At 34.7% G+C, this 20490-nt stretch overlaps 1 protein-coding gene across 3 annotated transcripts in view; it reads right to left on the reverse strand.

Moving 5' to 3' along the window:
* LOC114343960 (bis(5'-adenosyl)-triphosphatase enpp4-like) overlaps positions 1-20490 on the reverse strand; it is a 74959-nt gene that overhangs the window by 3296 nt on the left and 51173 nt on the right. For 2 of the 3 annotated variants that reach the window (XM_050645222.1, XM_050645221.1), the window contains exons 6-7: positions 11925-12182; positions 3575-3736 (exon numbers count right to left, since the gene is read on the reverse strand). In XM_050645222.1, the coding sequence (XP_050501179.1) occupies positions 3575-3736; positions 11925-12182 (420 nt within the window). The remainder of the gene's footprint in view (positions 1-3574; positions 3737-11924; positions 12183-20490) is intronic. The other variant, XM_050645223.1, reaches the window with a different exon arrangement.

Raw genomic sequence — 20490 nt, forward strand, 5'->3', positions numbered from 1 at the left:
TTTTTAATTTATTTTAAAAATACAAAACCTAAAACTAGTTTTTTAAACGGAGAGTCTTTTCATTACTACACTGGTAATTGGTCGCAATATTAATTGTACAACAGAACAGTTAAAATACTGATACACTTAATTAATTTTTCATTTCTCTATTTTTTTTTGTGCCACTATCATCGTCCAATTCAATAATAAATTTATTTCTACCATTATTGCGAAAGTACCTAATCTTCTTATAATATTCTTCAACTTCGATCACTTTGGCGATACTTTTCTGCCAGTCTTATTTGGTAATATTAGATACTTATTTTTTTATTATCTCAATTAATTACCTTCGTTATCAAATTTAGGAAATGTATTTGCACGCCTTATGAATGGTTTTAATTGTCCCCAAATTAATTCAATAGGATTGAAAACACAAAAAGAGGGGAGAAGTCCCAATATAGTGTGTGCATGCTTTTCGACAATACTTTCTAAGGCGTATGATTTGTTAAATTGCTTCGTGTGCAGAACTTCAAAAAGCTTTGAAGTTCAGCTTTCTTTAAGATGTATTTGGTATCTTTGTGAGCTGTCGGGAACGATAGGAAGCGTTGTCAAGCACTATTACACTGTTTGTCTCCAAGTTTGGGATAAGTGAATTTTCAAAACAATTTTCAAAAATATCAACTTCCATACTCTTGTGGTAGTCAACGTTATAATCGTCTATTTTCTTTCCACATAATTTTAAGGCATTCGGAACCCATCACTTACATCATCGCATTGTATAGTTATTAGACGCGATTCTTTATTTGCAGGCATTTTTTATATAAACATGTTTGAACCAACTGTCCATCCTTTCTTAACTGCATCGTGAGTATCATACCAAGTTTCATTGGAACAGTAGATTTGCCTATTTTCTTGCCTATATTTAGTAATTTGCTCTAGGTACATTTAACGTTTTTTGACTAGTCTTTGGCTTTCTGCTTGATGTTTATTTATTGTTTTAAATTTAAAGCCCATCTTCTTTATCCAATTTTGAAGTGTTTTCTCACAGCAGTTCATATTTCGACTGGTAGCTTCCAATGTCTTTCTTATTATTTCTATTGTAGATATTTCAGGGGATGGGTACGTATTTTCGGCTGCAATGCTATTCAAATGGGGATTCATTTTTTTCGAATCCTGAGAAAACTAATAAGTATTTTTAAGTATTTTTAGCGAAAGCCGAAAGTCCCTAAGAACTTCTATAATGTTTATTTTAATAAGTTACAGGGGTGAAAAACTAAGAGAAAATTTAGTGTGATTTTTAATTTCAAATATCTGATTCAAAATAAACTTTTTATTTATTCTAAGGGATTTTCGGCCCTCGGTAAAAATTTGGTCTTTCATTCTGCGTTTAAATTTTTCAAAAATATTTATTGGTTTTTTCAGGATTCGAAAAAAATGAACACAATGTCCGTGGTAATATTTTCCAAATCTATCTTTGTCTTACAACGCACTCAGTCAAATAGAATATTGTCAGTCAGACACTGACAATCAGTGACAATTTTAAATATTTGACATGGCATCCGGAATATTTTGAGTTGTTGATTAAATAATATTGATATGTAGTGTATTTGATAAATATTTGATTTAAGACGTGAACTTAAGTTATTTATTTTGTATTATTTGTGGAAGATCCAAGCAGAGAATACATCAGGGTAATATATTCTGTGATCAAAGTATTTTGTTGTTAAAGATGTTCAAAATTGAAAGCGTTCCATAGTAACAAAATATTATTAAAAAATCACTATTAACTGAATTAATAATTTGCAATTATACAAATAACAGTTATCCAAGAACATTCAAAAGCCATCTCTTTAAGTTAATGATGACATTTTCAAGTAGAATGCCATTCTAGTAATGTTTACATATCCATACCAGTGTGAATTTTACTACACGTAATTTGCCGTGTAAAGACAGAAAAAGTAGGGATAGCCGTAATATATTTGCGAATTATGTACCGATGGCCTTCATTGCTTTTATAACAATCGTATATTGTGAATTTCAGGAGCTTTATAAGTGAAGAATTTATAGTTCTTGAAAATTTGTAGTCTTATCGCTTCTTGCGATGATACAGTTCATTTTTAACTATTTTGTATACAGTTCAAAGTGAAATTTCTGTTAAATTAGAAGTTGCTTGTACACATGCATACACTGAAACATACGTGCTATGTTTTAGCATTTATATGCATTCGAATCTTTACAGATTCTTTATTTTAGGAATTACATTCAAACTCAGGCGCGGATCTAGAAATTCATAATAGGGGGCCAGGCTTACCTCAAATTTCAAATATTATATTTTCCAGATTTAGCCATACGACTCACACTTACTCTAAGGATAAAATACACTATATAATCCCAGATACCTACGGTATCAAAAGGATTGATAGACAATTCACGACTATTTATCTCACTGGCCGTTCTTTACCATAAAGATTAACCTTTCTACCATCAATGGGTAGGTACGCATGGATTATCTAGTAAAATACAAATTTTTATATCTTTATTGTATCGCAAATTTGAAAAGTGACTTTTCATGAGATCAGGTTTATACCCAGTGTAATGTATTTGCATTTTAAAATATCATTTTTGTTATTCTTTGAATTGAGAAAAAGATTTCCCTTATTTATGGTTCCACCGGTACCCAAACAAATGCGCCTGCAGATTATTCTTCAGAGAAGGGTGTTTTATTAGATTTTATGGCTTCTTTCAATTCTTTGGAAGCGGTTGTCGTGTAATTTAGTGTTGTACTGATGGCTTAAAGTTTAAAGTTAACAGAAAAAAACAATAAATAATAAAAAAATACTTATAGACTAAATACAATAGGGGGGTCCATGGACCCGTTGACCCCCCCCCCTGTATCCGCGCCTGTGTTGTGGTACCTACAAAATCAGTGTTCTTATCGTACTCAACATTTACCACATTATCCCACGGATGCCACATCACTATTCAAAATAAATAAATTACAGTAATGAACACTTTACACTCAACCAAAGAACCGAAATTCACACACCTATACTCCAGTAAGGTACTACCACCGAACCAAACGTTTTGCCCAAACCTTGTAAATGTCTTTGCGAGCCGGTTGTGTCAGTTTAAAAAACAGATGGGTTCAAACGAACCGTTTCTTAAAGCGTTCTAGTATATTTCTTACTTACACTAAACTAAAATAAACTCTTTATTTTAGGGAGAAAAAAATAGGAGGAATTAAAATTCAAATGTGAAATACACATTATTTCCTTTAAAATTGGTTGCATGCATTCAATGACAGTGTTACGTCCTCATCATACCACTGTTTACTGTGTTAACTGTTTAGAAATTCCCTAGCAATAATAAGAAGCACTAGCAATGATAAGCCCTATTATTTCCTAGCAATAATAAGCCCCATTTGATTGTAATGAAAATTACATTTTATAATTTTTGACGTTTCGATTTCCACTTCCGAAATCCGTCTTCAAAAAATATATTTTAAATTAATGAGTTGTTATTATAACCAAGTTGTTGAATACCTACCCTTTTTTACGTATTTTATTTTATTTTTTTAGTATTATTTACACTTTACCTCTTACTAGGGTGTTGATTTCTTCTTTAATTAAATATAGTATGCCTAAAAGTGACGGTTTAGATAACCTGGACCTATGTGGGCCACGACTAACGAAATGCGCTATCTTCAATATATCATGGCCTAATACATCGGCAACTTCTTCAAAATTATTGATAACATCTATAAAATACAATTGTAAAAATATAAGGAGAAACATTACAATCATCGATGCATTTGAAAGTACAAAAAAACTAAGTTGAATATTATGTTTATATGGGATCAACCACAGGTTTTAATGACAATTACATATTTTACCTAAAACTACTTACATAATGTTTCGATTTCCAATGCGGAAATGGTTATAAAAAAATTTAAGAGTTTATTGAAAGTGTACAACCGCAACAATTGTTGTTATTATTGAGGATATGTCACATCCAAGTCTACAAATAGTGTACTTTGCCTATGATGGTTGTAGGCAACACCCAGCTTTGGCTGTAAAGATATGATGGTGGATATTTTTATGCTCTGTGATACATCAAATTCTGAGTATTCTGTATATTGCAATAATTATGTGGGTTATGTGATTCTACGTTTGGGAGTGTAATAATGAATATTTTGGGGTTAAAAAGTTGTAAGTTAAGTTTTTATGTATTGTGTGTTGCATATGTGTCGTGTATAGTGATGTTAAAAGAGAATATTCTCGAGAACGAGAATATTCTCCAGAATATTCTCGGCCAGAAAATTCTCTCGAGAATATTCTCGGCAAAAATTTTCTATATTTTCAAAAACCGAAACAAAAATAAAAACTAGATACGGGTCAGATTATTATAATTTAAAAAATATGTAGATATATTGTTTTTGTCAATCCCATGAACCACTAGCAAGGGTGTTTACAGTGTCAATATTTATTGTTTTGGTGCAATATTGACGTGCAAATATTTAGAATGGTGTTCATTTAAGCAGAGAAGAACAAGTTGAGGAAACTGAGTCTGTAGATAATTTAGCAACTTTAATATATGGTGATGAGTCGGCTGAACTAATGGTAGATTTGGCACTTTATCGGTTTCAGAAGGTATTTTTTGGAAAACCATACGTTGTAAAATCAATTGAAAAACTAGACTTAATCATATGGTGAAAAGGTACATGTTTCGGAACAAAATTAACTAAAATAGTAGTTGATATAATATTAAGCATGCCTTCATCCAGTGCAGCGACTTAAAGAAGTTTCAGTACTTATGGTTTTTTATCCACTCCTCTAAAAGAAACCGGTTCACTGCTGAACGGGCTCGTAAGATAACTCTTATTGCTCACAATTTAAAATTGTTAGACGTAGACCAATCCATGACTGAGCTGGCCACTCGTGAAAAACAAAATCCCACAATTCATTAGTACATTGAAATGCAGATTGTAGATGACTAGGATGAGCTAATGATATAAATAAATTCTGAATCTGAGGTCTCATCTTTTATCATACCACATCGATTATTTGCTGTTAAGAAGAAAATTTCATTTTTTATCAAAGAAATTATGTGTTTTTTGTTGTTTTTGTATTTTTTTATATACAAAGAACACTGTCGTTTCGTCTAATAATTTTGTATATAAGATCATGATTTTTAAAACCCTATTTTTCATCTTCAACAATATTCTTAAGTGCGTCATGGGGTTCATTATTTCTCAGAAAATTCTCCATATCGAGAATATTCTCCGATTTTTTATTCCCGAGAATTTTCCAACACTAGTCGTGTATGATAGAGATATGTGTTTCACTTTTTTCTACACTCTATTGATAGTAAGTTTTTGTTTTTCACTTCTTCTTTAAGTATTGGCAACCCTACAAATGATAAAACAACCATGGGGACATTTGCAGACGACACTGCTATTTTTGCCAAGCATGACGATCCTATTGCAGCAACACAAAATCTCCAAGAGCATCTAAACTCACTTGAAATATGGCTGAAGAAGTGGAAGTTTAAGGTAAACGAAACAAAATCATCCCATATAACATTCACTCTCCGGACTGGAACCTGCCCACCAGTAACCATCAATCAAATAAAAATACCACAAAGTAATCAAGTCAAATATCTAGGGCTACACTTTGACAATAAACTCAACTGGAAACACCATATAACAAAGAAAAGAATGCAACTTGACCTAAAAACCAAAGAACTTTACTGGCTCATTGGAAGAAAATCCCACCTTTCAATAGAAAACAAATTGCTAATATATAAAGCAGTGATAAAGCCAATCTGAACTTATGGCATTGAACTGTGGGGCTGTGCTAGCAAATCCAATACTGTGATTATCCAGAGAGCGCAATCCAAGATACTTCGAGCAATAGTTAATGCACCATGGTATGTATCAAACCAAACTCTACACACGATCTAAAAATTCCATATGTAACCGAAGTCATCCGAGAAAACAACAGAAAACACAACAACAAACTAGAAGACCATCCTAATCCACTACTTCATCCACTACTGCAACCTGTCCACAATAGAAGACTCACAAGAAGCTGGCCCTCCGACCTAAGAGGTAACTGAGGAAACATCGCTGGATGTTTACCTCTCCACGTCACCACATTTAATTTAATGTAAGACCAACAAATTAACTTATAGATGTTTGTTTTATATCTGATTGTCAATAAAGGGAGATAATAAAAAAAAAGTATTGGCAACCAAAGTCTGCTGTATTCTGCTAATGGATTTGCTACAGCTTTTTCTTCATTTAGTAGGATGGAGACTGCTTCTTTGATTTTTCTCTTTTAAATGAAGAAAAATGTGTAGCAAATCCATCAACATAATGCAGTAGACTTTGGTTGCCACTACTTATGTCAAGCACATATCTTTATCATGCGCTATACACCTGCAACACACAATACATAAAAACTTAACTTACAACATTTTTATCAAAACAAAACCCATTATTACAAACACTCCCAAACATAGAATCACATAGCACACATAATTACTGTCCAAATACACAGAATAATCAAAATTTGATGTATCACAAAGCATAAAAACATCCACTCTCATCTTTCCAGCCAAATCTGGCTGTTGCCTATAACCATCATAGGCAAAGAACACTATTATTTGTTGACTGGGATATGACAACCTTAATAATAACAACAATTGACAATTGTAGTTGTAGACACGTTTTTAACAAATTTCTCTTAATTTCTTTTAATAACGATATTCTTTTGAAATGTTAAGTATTTTTAGGTAAAAAATGTAATTGTAATTACAATCTAACTGTGGCTAATCCCATATAAACAAAATATTTAACTTAAACATGCCAAAAGCCAACAGCTTTAGAACCCAAGAAAAACTAAATTTAGAAAATAACCTAGAATTCAATAAAAGATACAATGTTTTCGGATATTTATTCATAATAGAGATCTTTATTACTTTGCTGAGATTACGTCGTCACTTTTCTAATTATTAACTTGAATGGGCCGAACACATAAATCTTACACGATGACAAATCGAGAACATAAGAAGGATACTCTAAGAGTGTCCAATTAATTTGTTTCCTTTTCCACTTTTGTTTATTCGAAATCATTGTTGAAGAAGGATAATCATATACTATTCACCACTAAGATATACATTTTTATTTAAACACGAATAAACTAATATTCCTGACTAATTTGAAAGAAAGTATAGATACTGTTTACAATTGCTAGTTGAGCACTTTCGGTTTACAAAGCCATCTTCAGAGCTATGGTCAAAGGTTTAAAGTACCACTAAAAATATAAAGGGGTCCCATAATCCCATTGAATTGCAAAAAAATCCTTATGTAGTTTTTTTATAAAAAACTGGAGGGAATAATGTGTAGATGGGAAGAGTATGTAGTAGAAAGAAATATAGTGACCCGTCTGCCCTCGGAAATCTTATAGCAATTTGGGGTCGGAAAAAAACAAGAGTTAGCCAAGAGAGGCTGATAGGAAAGATTAAAGACATTTCACTCAAGACAAGTTGAAAAAGAGTAAAATGTGAAGGCCCTTATGATCCGCCAGATGCGTTTCATAAGCGTATGAGTATTGATACACTTTTGTATTCCCGCTCATACTTCGGAGTATTGCTTACAGACTGTATGGCTCGTTCAGCACGCCATAGCATGGAGGATAGGGTGCGCGCCATTTTACAATGTAGACACCCCAACTCCATGGCCTGACCTAACTCAATGCATGTTTAGAAGTCCATAAAATGGATTCCATCAGAAATCAGCAACTGGGATTGATTTAGAGAATCTATTACCTCGACTGAAAAAGCCATTCCAAGAGACTACAGTAAACTAACGTATGTCCCTAAAGTTTTCGGAAAAAATATATATGTATTTTTTAATTGTAAATTAATTTTCTTTTATTAGCTAAATACAAAAAATTAAGTCTACATATTTAAGGTTTATAATGTATTTTTATAGAACAGAAAGATGTCCGTGATCTTCGATGGCACGTAAATTTGGTCTTGCATGTGCAATAAGTCTTTGGACTGTTTCTAAATCGATCTCACGAAATTTTTGCAAAATTCTTCGCCTTAGCTGATCTTCATTTTGGGTTCCCAGCCATTATTATACACCATTCGACTCAAAACAGCCCAAAACTCTTCTATAGGCCTCGCCTGAGGCACATTTGGAGGGTTGTCGCGCTTGGGAACAAAATTTATATTTTGAGCAGTTAACCAATCTGTAGTTCTCCTGGAGTAATGGCATGACGCTAAGTGGGGCCAAAATATAATTTCATCATTGGAGTGATGAGTATTTATAAATTGAACAAGCTTTGTAAGACACCTGTCAATGTAAATGTCAGCATTGAGAGCTTCACCGCCAACACGCCCAACAAACGGCTGTGAAACACCAGCTTCTGAGATGGCACACCATACCAAAATTTTATCGGTAAATTTCACTTTTCCCTTAAACCTAACTTCGTCCGGTGCATCTTGTACATTGCGTGTATAAAATCCGTCGTTGCCCTTCATTTCGGAATTGGATAAAGTAAAATACTTTTCATCATCCATAATGAGAATTTTACCAGGAAAATGGATGCGTCTCAATGCACGGCAACATCTAGGAATTTTTTCTAACTGGGTTGGTGTGTACTTAGGAGATTTTTTTCTTTTATATCGTTTTAAATTATTTCTAGAAATTGTTCTACTTACAGTCATTCGTGAAACATTATATCTTCGGCCAACATTTCGCAAAGATTTGCCTAATTGGTTCTCCATACTCTGAATTAATCTCTGTTCTCGAGCAGGAGTTAAAACTCTTAGTCTTCCACTTTTGGGCAAATTAAGGCATGGTATACCATTTTCGCACTCTTTAATTGTCCGGTAAATCGTTGACACAGAAATATTTTGAGCACTAAAAATTCTTACAATATTGCGTTTTGGTACATGTCCAACTAAACGATAAATACTTTGACGAATATTAAGTTTGTACGACATCTTAACGAACCGTATTTGTCAAAACTGACATTGTTGATATTGTTTAAGTTGTTTACTAATTTTGGTTTCCAATGGCAACTTGATCCAACGCTTCCTACCAATAATAATTTTAAATCTAAAATTTTCCGAAAACTTTAGTGACATACGTTATATACCAGCGTGGCATGATGATGGAGAAGATTTAAAAGACCAACATGTAAAAAACTAAATCTTCACTTACACTATATACCTAGAAAACATAACGAGTGTAATCACATTGTTATAAAATATGTAAATTAAGTTACCTATTTTGTGTTATTCTTTTATGTAAGTCACACGGTACATAAATGTGATTAAGATCAATTAAAAACGATATCAGTCACCAAAGTTGCCATAGCTACAAAGAACTAAAAGAGGCTTAAAGGAAATGCAAACAACCATATAAATAATAATCGATGGAACTACATTTAAATAATCACTAAAACGTCAAAAGAGTATTCTTAGGTTACACCTAAAACACATTACAAGATCTTCTGTAAACAAATCACCTAGTTACCTTGGGAAGACAGTGCCACAAAACATACCAATGGATCGAAGTTATGAGGTTTGTCTTTTTAGTTTTGTATATAGCCGCTTGGAGGGCGCCACAAATAAAACCTTCCGACACAAATGTAACCTCAATCTTTTGTTGACATCAATCCAGAGTTTCATTGCTATATAAGTCGTGTAGATACAGTGAATTTTTCAAATTAGCAAGTCGGTCGAAAACCGGATCTTAGCCGAGAATATTTTCGAGCAATAATCTTTTACAAATTTAGGAGAGGATTATCCCACCAGCAATGTCTTGCTGAAATGGTTTGTGTTTGGGAATGAAGCATCATGCCAGTCAACTTTTTTCCGCTGGTATTTATTGCGAATTTCAACGTGGTCGCTCCAGTCTCAGCGACGAATCCAGGCCAGGTCCACCCAAAACAGCAGTCATACAGCAAAACATTATTGCGGTTCGTCAGCTGATTAAGCATGACTACCGTGTAACATACCGGGAGATAGAGGCATCATTAGGCATTTCAAAGACCTCAATCCAAAAGATCTTACATAAAGAACTGGGTGTTACGAAGTAGGTTTCCCGTCGGATCCCTCATTTGCTCACAGAAGAGCAAAAAGCAGTTCGCGTCAATTTGTGTCAAAAAACATTAGAACGCTTCAACAAAGGGAGCTCAAAAAACGTTTATAGTATTGTTAGTAGCGATGAATCTTGGATTTACTCCTACGAACCGGAAAATAAACGCCAATCCGCTGTGTGGGTGTTTCACGATAAGGAAAAACCAACAAAAGTGAAGAAAATTGTCGCAACATTTGTGTCAAAATCTGGTCATGTGGCAACAATTGCTTTAGAAGATCAAAGAACGGTTACTTCTGATTGGTGTATAACCGTATCTGTAACCCAGAACTTATCGTGAAAATACTTATTACAATCAAGTAGCCTCTATCCAAATTGGAGACAGTCGTACTGAAAAACTGCCGATAAAACGTGGAGTACGACAAGGTTGTGTTTTATCACCCACCCTTTTTAATCTGTACTCTGAAGAAATCTTTAGGGAGGAAATATTGGATACGCTGACGATACTGCCATTCTTGCTGAAAATTTACAAGATCTTCAGACACTACTGAATCTAGTCAGTGAAGCAAGTTATCGGAGAGGCCTTAAAATCAACATTTCAAAAACAAAGTGGATGGCAGTTGGAAAGATTAATATAGATCAAGGTCAGCTTTCTCTTGATGGAGATGAGTTAGAACGGGTAAATCATTTCAAACACCTTGGCAGCTGGTTAAATGTAAATTGTGACTGATGAAGAGATAATAACTAGGATCGAAATATCACGGAAGGCTTTTATGACCTGGAAACCAGTTTTATGCAACAGAAACCTGTCGATGAATATTCGAAAGAAGGTGCTGAAATGTTATGTGGGGTCTATCCTATTGTATGGTTGTGAGACATGGACGTTAAAAATCACAATGCTAAACAAAATAAAAGCATTCGAATTGTGGTGCTATCGACGAATCCTAAAGATGGGTTTCGCACACTTCCGATGAAGATGTTCTTCAAATGCTGAATTCAGAATGTCTGCTCATAAGCATCATAAAGAGGAGAAAAACAGAATACTTATTTCGGCCATATAATTAGAGGACCTAAATACCATCTGCTTTGCCTTATAATACAAGGAAAAGTAGAGGAAAAGAGATGGATTGGTCGAAAAAAACTTTCATGGCTGCGTAATATTAGACAATGGTGTGGCTGCACAGTAGAAGAATTATTTCGCGCAGCAGCCGATAGAGAGAGATTTCAGGAAATAGTAAACGTGATGACGGGCAACGTCTGAATACAGACACGGCACCTAAAGAAGATCGCGAAACTCGGACAAAGCAACACACAACGACGAATCATCCTACATCAGGACAATGCAAGTGCTCACACAGCCCAAAAGACAACAGAGTTTTTGGAGCTTCAAAACATCGAATTGTTAAACCATCCACCGTATAGTCCCGACCAAGTCCCAACGACTTCTTCACGTTCCCAAACATCAATAATTCAATGAGTAGCCATCGGTGACTTTAAAACAGCAATTTTGCAGGTGTCAACTGAAGACTGGAATAACTGTTTTACCAACTGGTTTGAACGTATGCAAAAGTGTATCTACCTTGGTGGGACATATATTTTTTTCTTTATGGCTATATGCAAAACTAAAAAGACAAACCTTGGAGTAAAAATAAAAGGCCTACAAAAAAAAATAGAAACAACAGCATGCAGATCTCATACGATCTATACAAATGGAGATGTTGACAGACGAACAACCAGTGCTTAAAAAAGGACATTCTTCGTATTATCAATTTTTTGTAACTTATCATCGTTAACCGTAGTATAATTGCTTTAAGAGTGTTTATTTACTTACCAGTAACCATTAAGATAGATCCGATGCTATATCTCCCTTGTTTGTCATTGAGGATATCTACAATATTGCCCATCGATCCGTTGTTGGGCAATGGAGGTATTTCGAGGATTTGCGTGAAAAGATTAAAAAGATCTACGGTGTGGAACGGAGCTACTTTGTGCTGTTTCTTGATTTTTGGTCCCCTGGCCATAAAAAATGGGTGCATGTCACTTACGTTGTAGTCGTATCCATGGACGCCGAATTCTGAGCTATTTGTTACTATAAACAGTATAAACTATTATTATTATCAAACTAAGATTAACATCGAAAATTAAAATCTAGAAAATATAAAAATTACGAAATAATTGGATCAAAACAAGAAACAGGCCATAATCTAACATCGATGTAAAATTTTGTGTAATAAACTATACAGTATAGGAAATAATTTAATGTGGGTATGCAGTTTGAACGATGGAAATGAGCACAATTCTTATTATTTAGTTGAGGTACCCGAATTTAAAAAAATGTTTTATAACCAGTTAAAGTGGTCGTACTCGTAAAATACCGCCACGGAAAAGTGGTGGGAGAACTCTCCGCAGCAATATCTCAGCTTGTTTCTTGTTATTGGTCATAGAAAATTCTGTTTATTTCTGAAAAGTGTATTTTTTTATCAGCTTTTCATTGAGCCTACTGAAAAGCGTGTGACATAAAAATATCAAAGTCATGATAAATGTTTATAAGATAAAAATGGATCGCTTTGGCAACGATGGAGTTAAATAAACTCGTTGACTGCCTACAGATGCATAGTCAAATGTAGAACAACCTCATCATACAAGATACTTTGCTATATTGTACGATGAGGTACAAATCGTCTCATTGTAGCTCACATACCGACCAGCTTGATTGTGTGCGTGATTTCATCGTTAATATAGGGATTTTGAACACCAAAAAAAGCCCTATCGATATCTTTTGTTACATATTTGAAGATTTGATAGATTTCACTTAAGGGGAAAGGCGCAAAATGTCGCCTGTCAAAATTTTCAATGTTTTAAATGTATTCATTTTTTTCGAATCCTGAGAAAACTAATAAGTATTTTTGAAAAATTTAAACGCAGAATGCAAGATTACGTTATTACCGAGAGTCCCTTAGAATAAATAAAATGATTCTTTTGAGTGAAATATTTCCAATTAAAAATCACCCTAAATTTTCTCTTTTATTTTCACCCCTATAACTTATTAAAATAAACATAGAAGTTCTTAAGAGGAAACAGTAGCGATCAACAGGTAGCGAAAACGCGTTCCAAGATTGCGGCTGTAATTTTGACTATTTTCTGGAGGTATTTGGCACACGTATTCGTAATATAATAAACAATGGCGGTACAGAGCCCAATTTGAAAAATATATTAATATGTGGAAATTACTCTGTAATTAAATACAATATTAAAAAAACGAGCCTGTACCGCCATTAAGAAGAACAAAAAAATACACTTTCTTCAAATAAACTTTTTTATCCGATGCCTAGATTTTGTGTCATTTTGGAACTACTAAAATTTTTTATTTCATTAGTAGTTCCAAAATGACACAAAATCTAGGCATCGGATAAAAAAGTTTATTTGAAGAAAGTGTATTTTTTTGTTCTTCTTAATGGCGGTACAGGCTCGTTTTTTTTAATATTGTATTTAATTACAGAGTAATTTCCACATATTCATATATTTTTCAAATTGGGCTCTGTACCGCCATTCTTTATTATATTACGAATACGTGTGCCAAATATCTCGAAAAAATATTCAAAATTACAGCCCCAATCTTGGAACGCGTTTTGGCTACCTGTTGATCGCTACTGTATCACCTTAAGGACTTTCGCCCTCAGTAATAATGTAATCTTTCATTCTGCGTTTAAATTTTTCAAAAATATTTGTTAGGTTTCTCAGGATTCGAAAAAAATTAATACATTTTTAAAACACATTGAAAATTTTGACAGGCGACATTTTGCACCTTTCCCCTTAATGACACATTGCAATGAGTCTGTTTTGAATAGAAGTGGCGAATACGGAACAATCTATGAGTTGTTGCCCACACAATCGTTTCCTATCACTTTCGTTGTGATAGTTCTATCGTTATCACATCCGGTGATTGACGCTGATACATTGCTAATTAACCATGATTGCCAATGATAAAAGCTATTCATATATTTTTTCACGGCCCAAGTGATCATCTAAAAGATTCATTACGCAAAATTAGTCAGGTTCGGACTCAACAGAAACTGCTTCTTTACTTCTCAAATTATTTGAGTGACTTCTTCTTCTTCAGCCTATGATCGTCCACTGCTGTACATAGGCCTTTTCCATTTGTTTCCATGGATTTCTACTCTTGGCAATTATCATCCACTGCTTGCCCGTCACTTGTTTGATATCATCTGTCCACCTCTTCTGCGGTCTGCCTACTCCTCGCCTGTTCTCTCTTGGTCTCCAGTTTGTTAATATCTGTGTCCACTTGAGCTTTGCTATGCGTTCTGCGCCATCACTAATCTTTGTTCTTTCACAAATGTCGATATTTCGAATCCTGTCTCTCAAACTAATCAGTATCACGGCCCTCTCCATCGCTCTTTGGGTTGTATTGAGCTGCTCTAAGGTTTTCTTTGTAAAGGCCATGGTCTCCAGTCCATATTCGGCTATTTGGTTTTCTTTGTCGATTTTAATGGCATGTCCAAGATATACATAAAGGTCTACATTTTCAAGACTGAAGTTGTCAATAACAGGATTCGTTTGTAAATTACTCATTATTTTTGTTTTCTGAAGATTCATTTCGAGACCTATTTTATTTGACTACTGGATTAATTCCTTCAACATTTGCTCTAGTTCCTTGATATCTGTATTAAATAATACTAAGTCATCCGCAAACCTCAAATGACTCAAACGTACATCATCAATGTTTTTCCTCCCAGTCGAGCTGTTTGAATACAGTCTGAATACAAATTGATTTGCAATGTTAAGGTAAAAAGCTTTGGTGAAATAGTATCACCTTGTCTAATACCTTTACCAAGGCGCATTTTTTCAGTTTTTTCAGTTTGAACGACTACTACAAAACATGAAACAAATAATTTTATCTGATCACCTAATGCCAAATTATCAATTTGGTTTTCGAGCCTCAACAATTATTTTCTTTAAATTTAGACCTTGTTGGGTTGGAGATTTCCCCTATTTCCCCCCGTAGATCCGTCACTGATCAGAAATTGTGTAGAACACAAGAACATTAGTACTGTAGCATTTTCAGACAATCAGCAAGCATCTAATAAGGTTTAGGACCAAGGACGGTTATTAGATCTAGACTATACTGTAAGTAATGGAAAGGAGCTGATAATAAAAAAAACCAAAAAAGGCAGATCTGAGCAACTGTAGAAATTGGCGTGCAATAACACTATTAAGTGTCATATCCAATGGGCTCACAAAAATCCTGCTCGAAGAAATGAAAGAAGAATTGGGCAAGAAACTGAGGAGTAACTAAGCAGACTTTCGTGCTAAACGCTCCACTATAGATTACATATGTACCTTAAGAATCATCCTCGAACAAACCAATGAATGGTAGAAAGATATAAATGTAAGTTTTATCGACTTTGAAACAGCTTCCCATCGAGTTAATAAGGAACACAAAATGTGGAAAATTTTAAGACAGTATGGACTACCAACAAAAATTATTATTAATTTGATTAAACTGTTTTATGAAGAGTACAAAGCTAGACTCGAACACGAGGGAGAGACCACAGAAGAAATAGCTAGTGAAAGCGGTGTTAAACAAGGTTGCATCTTATCTCCTACGTTATTCCTAACCTTGGAAGATTGGCTTATAAAAAAAGTAGCAGATGATCGGACAGGCATTAGATGGAACCTCTTTAATCTTCCAGAAGATCTTAAATTTGCTAACGACATCTGCCTGTTAACAGAATACAGAACTCACATGCAAACAAAAATCGATAAGCTCACACAGTACTCCGACATGATTGGTCTCCAGATAAATGCAGAGAAGACAAAAATCTTAAAAAACGATAATTCGCAAATTAATAAAATTAAAATAAGAGGTAAACAAATTGAAGAAGTAGAGAAAGTCACTAATTTGGGATCAATCATGGAAAGAAAAGGAGGATGCACGAAAGACATACAAGCAAGAATAACGAAGACACAATAATTCGCCTTCAATGCGTTAAATAAAGTCTGATGAAGTGAAATACCCGAAACAACAAAAATCAATGTATTCAATACCTGTGTCAAAAGCATATTACTCTACGGAGCAGAAACTTAAAAGCACGACGAAAGCACAACAAAGAGGCTACAGACTTTTATAAATAGGTCCTTAAGTAAGATCCTAAAAAGGACCAGGCAACACTCCTTATGGAAAAGTGGTCCCGGTCAAATTTGATGAAAGTTTGGTCAATGATACTTCTTGATGTGTAGATTAAAAAAGTCCATAGCACCTGGGTCTGAATAACTATTATTCTCGAGTTACAGCCTTCTGAAGTTATTGGATTCGAGTGCTCGGTTTACGTCAAGTGCACTAATTTACGGTCAAGTGAACGAAAATATTTATTATTAGAAGAAGATAAACTCATGTTCTTCATACATACTTGCGTGTTGTATATGAATTTGTGGTCAAAAATAGTTATATCGCATTTTAGTCTTCAGAAAACCTCCGAAATGTCTTCAGAAAACTAAAGAAATGCGGTATAAAATGTGCTGCTAGATCGATATAAGCATTATCATGTTTTCATGAATGCTTCTCAGTTATGCAATACCAGCAAAACTGCAGTTCGGCTTTATCTTTAGAAAACTACTGAACAGTGGCGGATCTAGGAGGGATAGGGGTAATTCCACCGGTAACATGTTCCAGAATTAATGAAATAACTTTATTTAACGAAAATGAACGAGATGGAGCCATCAAAACACATTTATAACCAAAGAGCGGATAGTGTGACGAAAAGACGTAAGCCCAGAGCAGGGGGCGCCCATATAAAAATTTTTAGGGGGGTGGCAAACGTGAAGATGTTGCACATTATATTTTGTATACTTTGAATAACCATATATAATTCAAAGCACCCGAAAAGCCAGGGGGGTCACGGCCCCCCCCTGCCCATGGGTATGGGCGCCCATGGCTCAGAGTACGATTTAAGGACCAGAGAAGATGAGTTACGGGTGTTAAGAGTACGAAGTTGGAAAACCAAGGCGGAGGATAGAATGGAATGGAAGCCGATTCTCGAACAGACCGAGGTCCACCAGGGGTTCTACAGCCAATGATGATGAGCTTTTTAATACAAAACATTATGGAGAATAATTTTGTAGGGTTATTTTTATAACAACTATAATATTCATACTTAGGTATAATCATATAGAAGAAATGGTCAATGGAGAAGGCTTCATAATCATGATTTTGCTAACTTTCCTATTTTCGACTTAGACTACCTAAAAGACCTTACGATTGGGATATATCAAATTAAACTGGCACCATCTTACATACAAGATAAAATAATAAGAGAAAATGACGAAGAGTTTCAAATTGATGAGAATATGGATAAACCGGGATTCATAAGAGTTCGAATATTTTCTAGGTTTCGACAAGCTACAAAACACCAAGTATTCATTTCCTATACGATTGATGAAGATAATGATGAAGATGAGCCTGTAGAAGAACCGATTAACAGGTACTACTGTACCTGTCAATCTGGTGCGAGAACTGTAGGTACTTGTGCTCATATCACCAGTGTGTTATGGTTTTTAGGCTTTGCAAGACATCAACCCAATGTTAAGTATCCTGATAGGTCGTTAGTTAACACGACGTATGATGCATTTAACCGAAATCAGCAAAATGTTAACATACGAATAGTCGAAGATGATTTAAACCCGATTTTTCCATAGACAATTGTAATTAATATTTAACATTTACAAACTACCATTTACTTTGTTTCTTTTTTTATTGAAATCAAGTCCATGTTCTCTACCTGTCTTATATCTGGTATCCGGGACAAGTTTCATGTCAACTAATGTATTTTTTTATGTTTCAACAATTTTTTCTTTAATTATTCTGGAACATGTTACGAGTGGAATTACCCCCATCCCCCCTAGATCCGCCACTGTAGTTTTCTAAAGATAAGGCGTAACTGTAGTTTTGCTGGTATTCCATAACTGAGAAGCATTCATGAAAACATGATAATGCTTATATCGATCTAGCAGCACCTTTTATACCGCACTTCTTTAGTTTTCTGAAGACTTTTCGGAGGTTTTCTGAAGACTAAAATACGATCCAACTATTTTTGACCACGAATTCATATACAACCCGCAAGTATGTATGAAGAACATGAGTTTCTCTTCTTCTAATTATAAATATTTTCGTTCACTTGACCGTAAATTAGTGCACTTAACGTAAACCGAGCACTAGAATCCAATAACTTCAGAAGGCTATAACTCGAGAATAGTAGTTATTCAGACCCAAGTGCCATGGACTTTTTTAATCTACACATCAAGAAGTATCATTGACCAAACTTTCATCAAATTTGACCGGGACCACTTTTCCATGAGGAGTGTTGCCTGGTCCTTTACTGGCCTAATAAAATAACGAATGTAGAACTACGGAAAAGAACAAAACAGACCAGTATAATAACAATTAAGCAGACGAATTGGAAATGGATTGGCCATATATATCAAGAAGAGATCCTAAAAACATCACAAGACAAGCACTCGGATATCAACCTGAGGGGCACTGGCGAAGCGTCCATTAACCACTTTTACCTTTGGTTACAGTTAAAAATCCGCAAATAAATATTTTATGACTACTGTGAAATAATGCCATTTTATTTTTTTTTGTGAGTAATATGTTTAGTTGTGTAAATATGAGTGTTAAGAGCAAACAGTAGCGATCAACAGGTAGCAATACACGCGTTCCAAGATTGCGGCTCTAATTTTGAATATTTTGTCGAGATATTTGGCACACATATTCGTAATATAATAAAGAATGGCGGTACACAGCCTAATTTCAGAAATATGTTAGTATGTGGAAATTACTCTATAACTAAATAAAATGTTGAAAAAAGGAGCCTGTACCGCCATTAAGAAAGACAAAAAAATACACTTTCTTCAAATAAACTTTTTTATCCCGTGCCTAGATTTTGTGTCACATTGGAACTACTAAAAATCGATTTTTTTATAACAAGAAATCGAACGTCACTGACTTGGCAACATTTCGCGTCTGTGTGTATAAAAATTATTGTTTTTGATAGTATAAACGTCACTGTCAGTGTCAAATTACCGACGCACTGTTGCCTAAATGAAAGGGGTCTAGGACGTTTCATCGCCGCGCGCCGCCGTTTCGATGCCGCCAGTTCGATGCCGATGCCGGCCGATTCATCGCCAGTCAATTAATCGCTATCTGATATATTTCCGAATTTTCGACAGTTACAATTATTAGTTATTTTTAGTATTAATTAGGAATTCTAGGAAATGCGAGATATGACTGCGATGAAATGGACTGGCGATGAACCGGCGGCATCGAAACGGCCGGCGATGAACCGGCGGCATCGAAACGTCCCATTCCGTTTGAAAGTTCGCAGAACTATCGCAATCTTGGACCGCGTTTGTTGCTACCTGTTGATCATTACTGTGTGCTCTTAATAGCAATTCACTAAAAAGCCAACTAGACGCACGAAAATATCCGCGAATTTATGCGACTCGGTTGCAGGTTAATCTTACCACTTTTAAATGTGGATATAAATGAAGGTCCATCGGCTATCGGTCGGACGGTCGGAGACGGCTCGTGTATGAAAATTTTGAAAGGCGAAGGCGTAAGCGCGCTGTGGATATTAGTAGGCACGTTACCACTTTTTGGAATGGTTACAATGGTTACTTCTTCTTCCTAACGTGCCCTATCAAGTCCCCTTGACGTTGGCGATTAAGGCGAAACTGTCTCTGTCTCGAGCTATTCTAAATAGGTGTTCTGCTTTTTTTATTCCTATCCATTCCCGGATATTCTTCAACCAAGAGGCCTGCTTTCTATTAATTCCTTTGGTTACCTACCAATGGTTCCTTACCTATTACAGTGTGCGTGCAATTAAATATGGATGAGTGTCGTTGACGACTTTTTTTTTAAATTGTTGACATTATGATTATCCAACTTAAATAGGTTTTCTAATTTAAAGCAAAAAATTTCAGATAGGGCCTTTCATCAATTTGTACAGCTATATGGATAAAAATTTGACAGTAAAGTTAAAAAACAGAATTGACAGTTCTTTATAATGACCCAGATTATATTAAATTAAAAAAAAATGTACAAGAGTTGTATCAATATTTAACGTCTTCAGAATTTGATAATGCATTACAGGAACCCTTTAAATTGGCAAACCTATTTTTAATAATTCCGCCTACAAGTGCATCCGTTGAAAGAAGTTTTTCAGCAATGAAACGGATTAAAACATGCCAAAGAAATACCCAGTGGCAAGATCGAATGTCGTCATTTTCTTTAATTTTCATTGAGTAACGCTTTTTAAATCTACTAATGACAGAACCCTCTTTCTACGATTCTATTATTAACATATTTCTAGATAAAATAA

This window comes from Diabrotica virgifera, chromosome 3, assembly GCF_917563875.1.
Source record: "Diabrotica virgifera virgifera chromosome 3, PGI_DIABVI_V3a".
Classification (NCBI taxonomy): Eukaryota; Metazoa; Arthropoda; class Insecta; order Coleoptera; family Chrysomelidae; genus Diabrotica; species Diabrotica virgifera.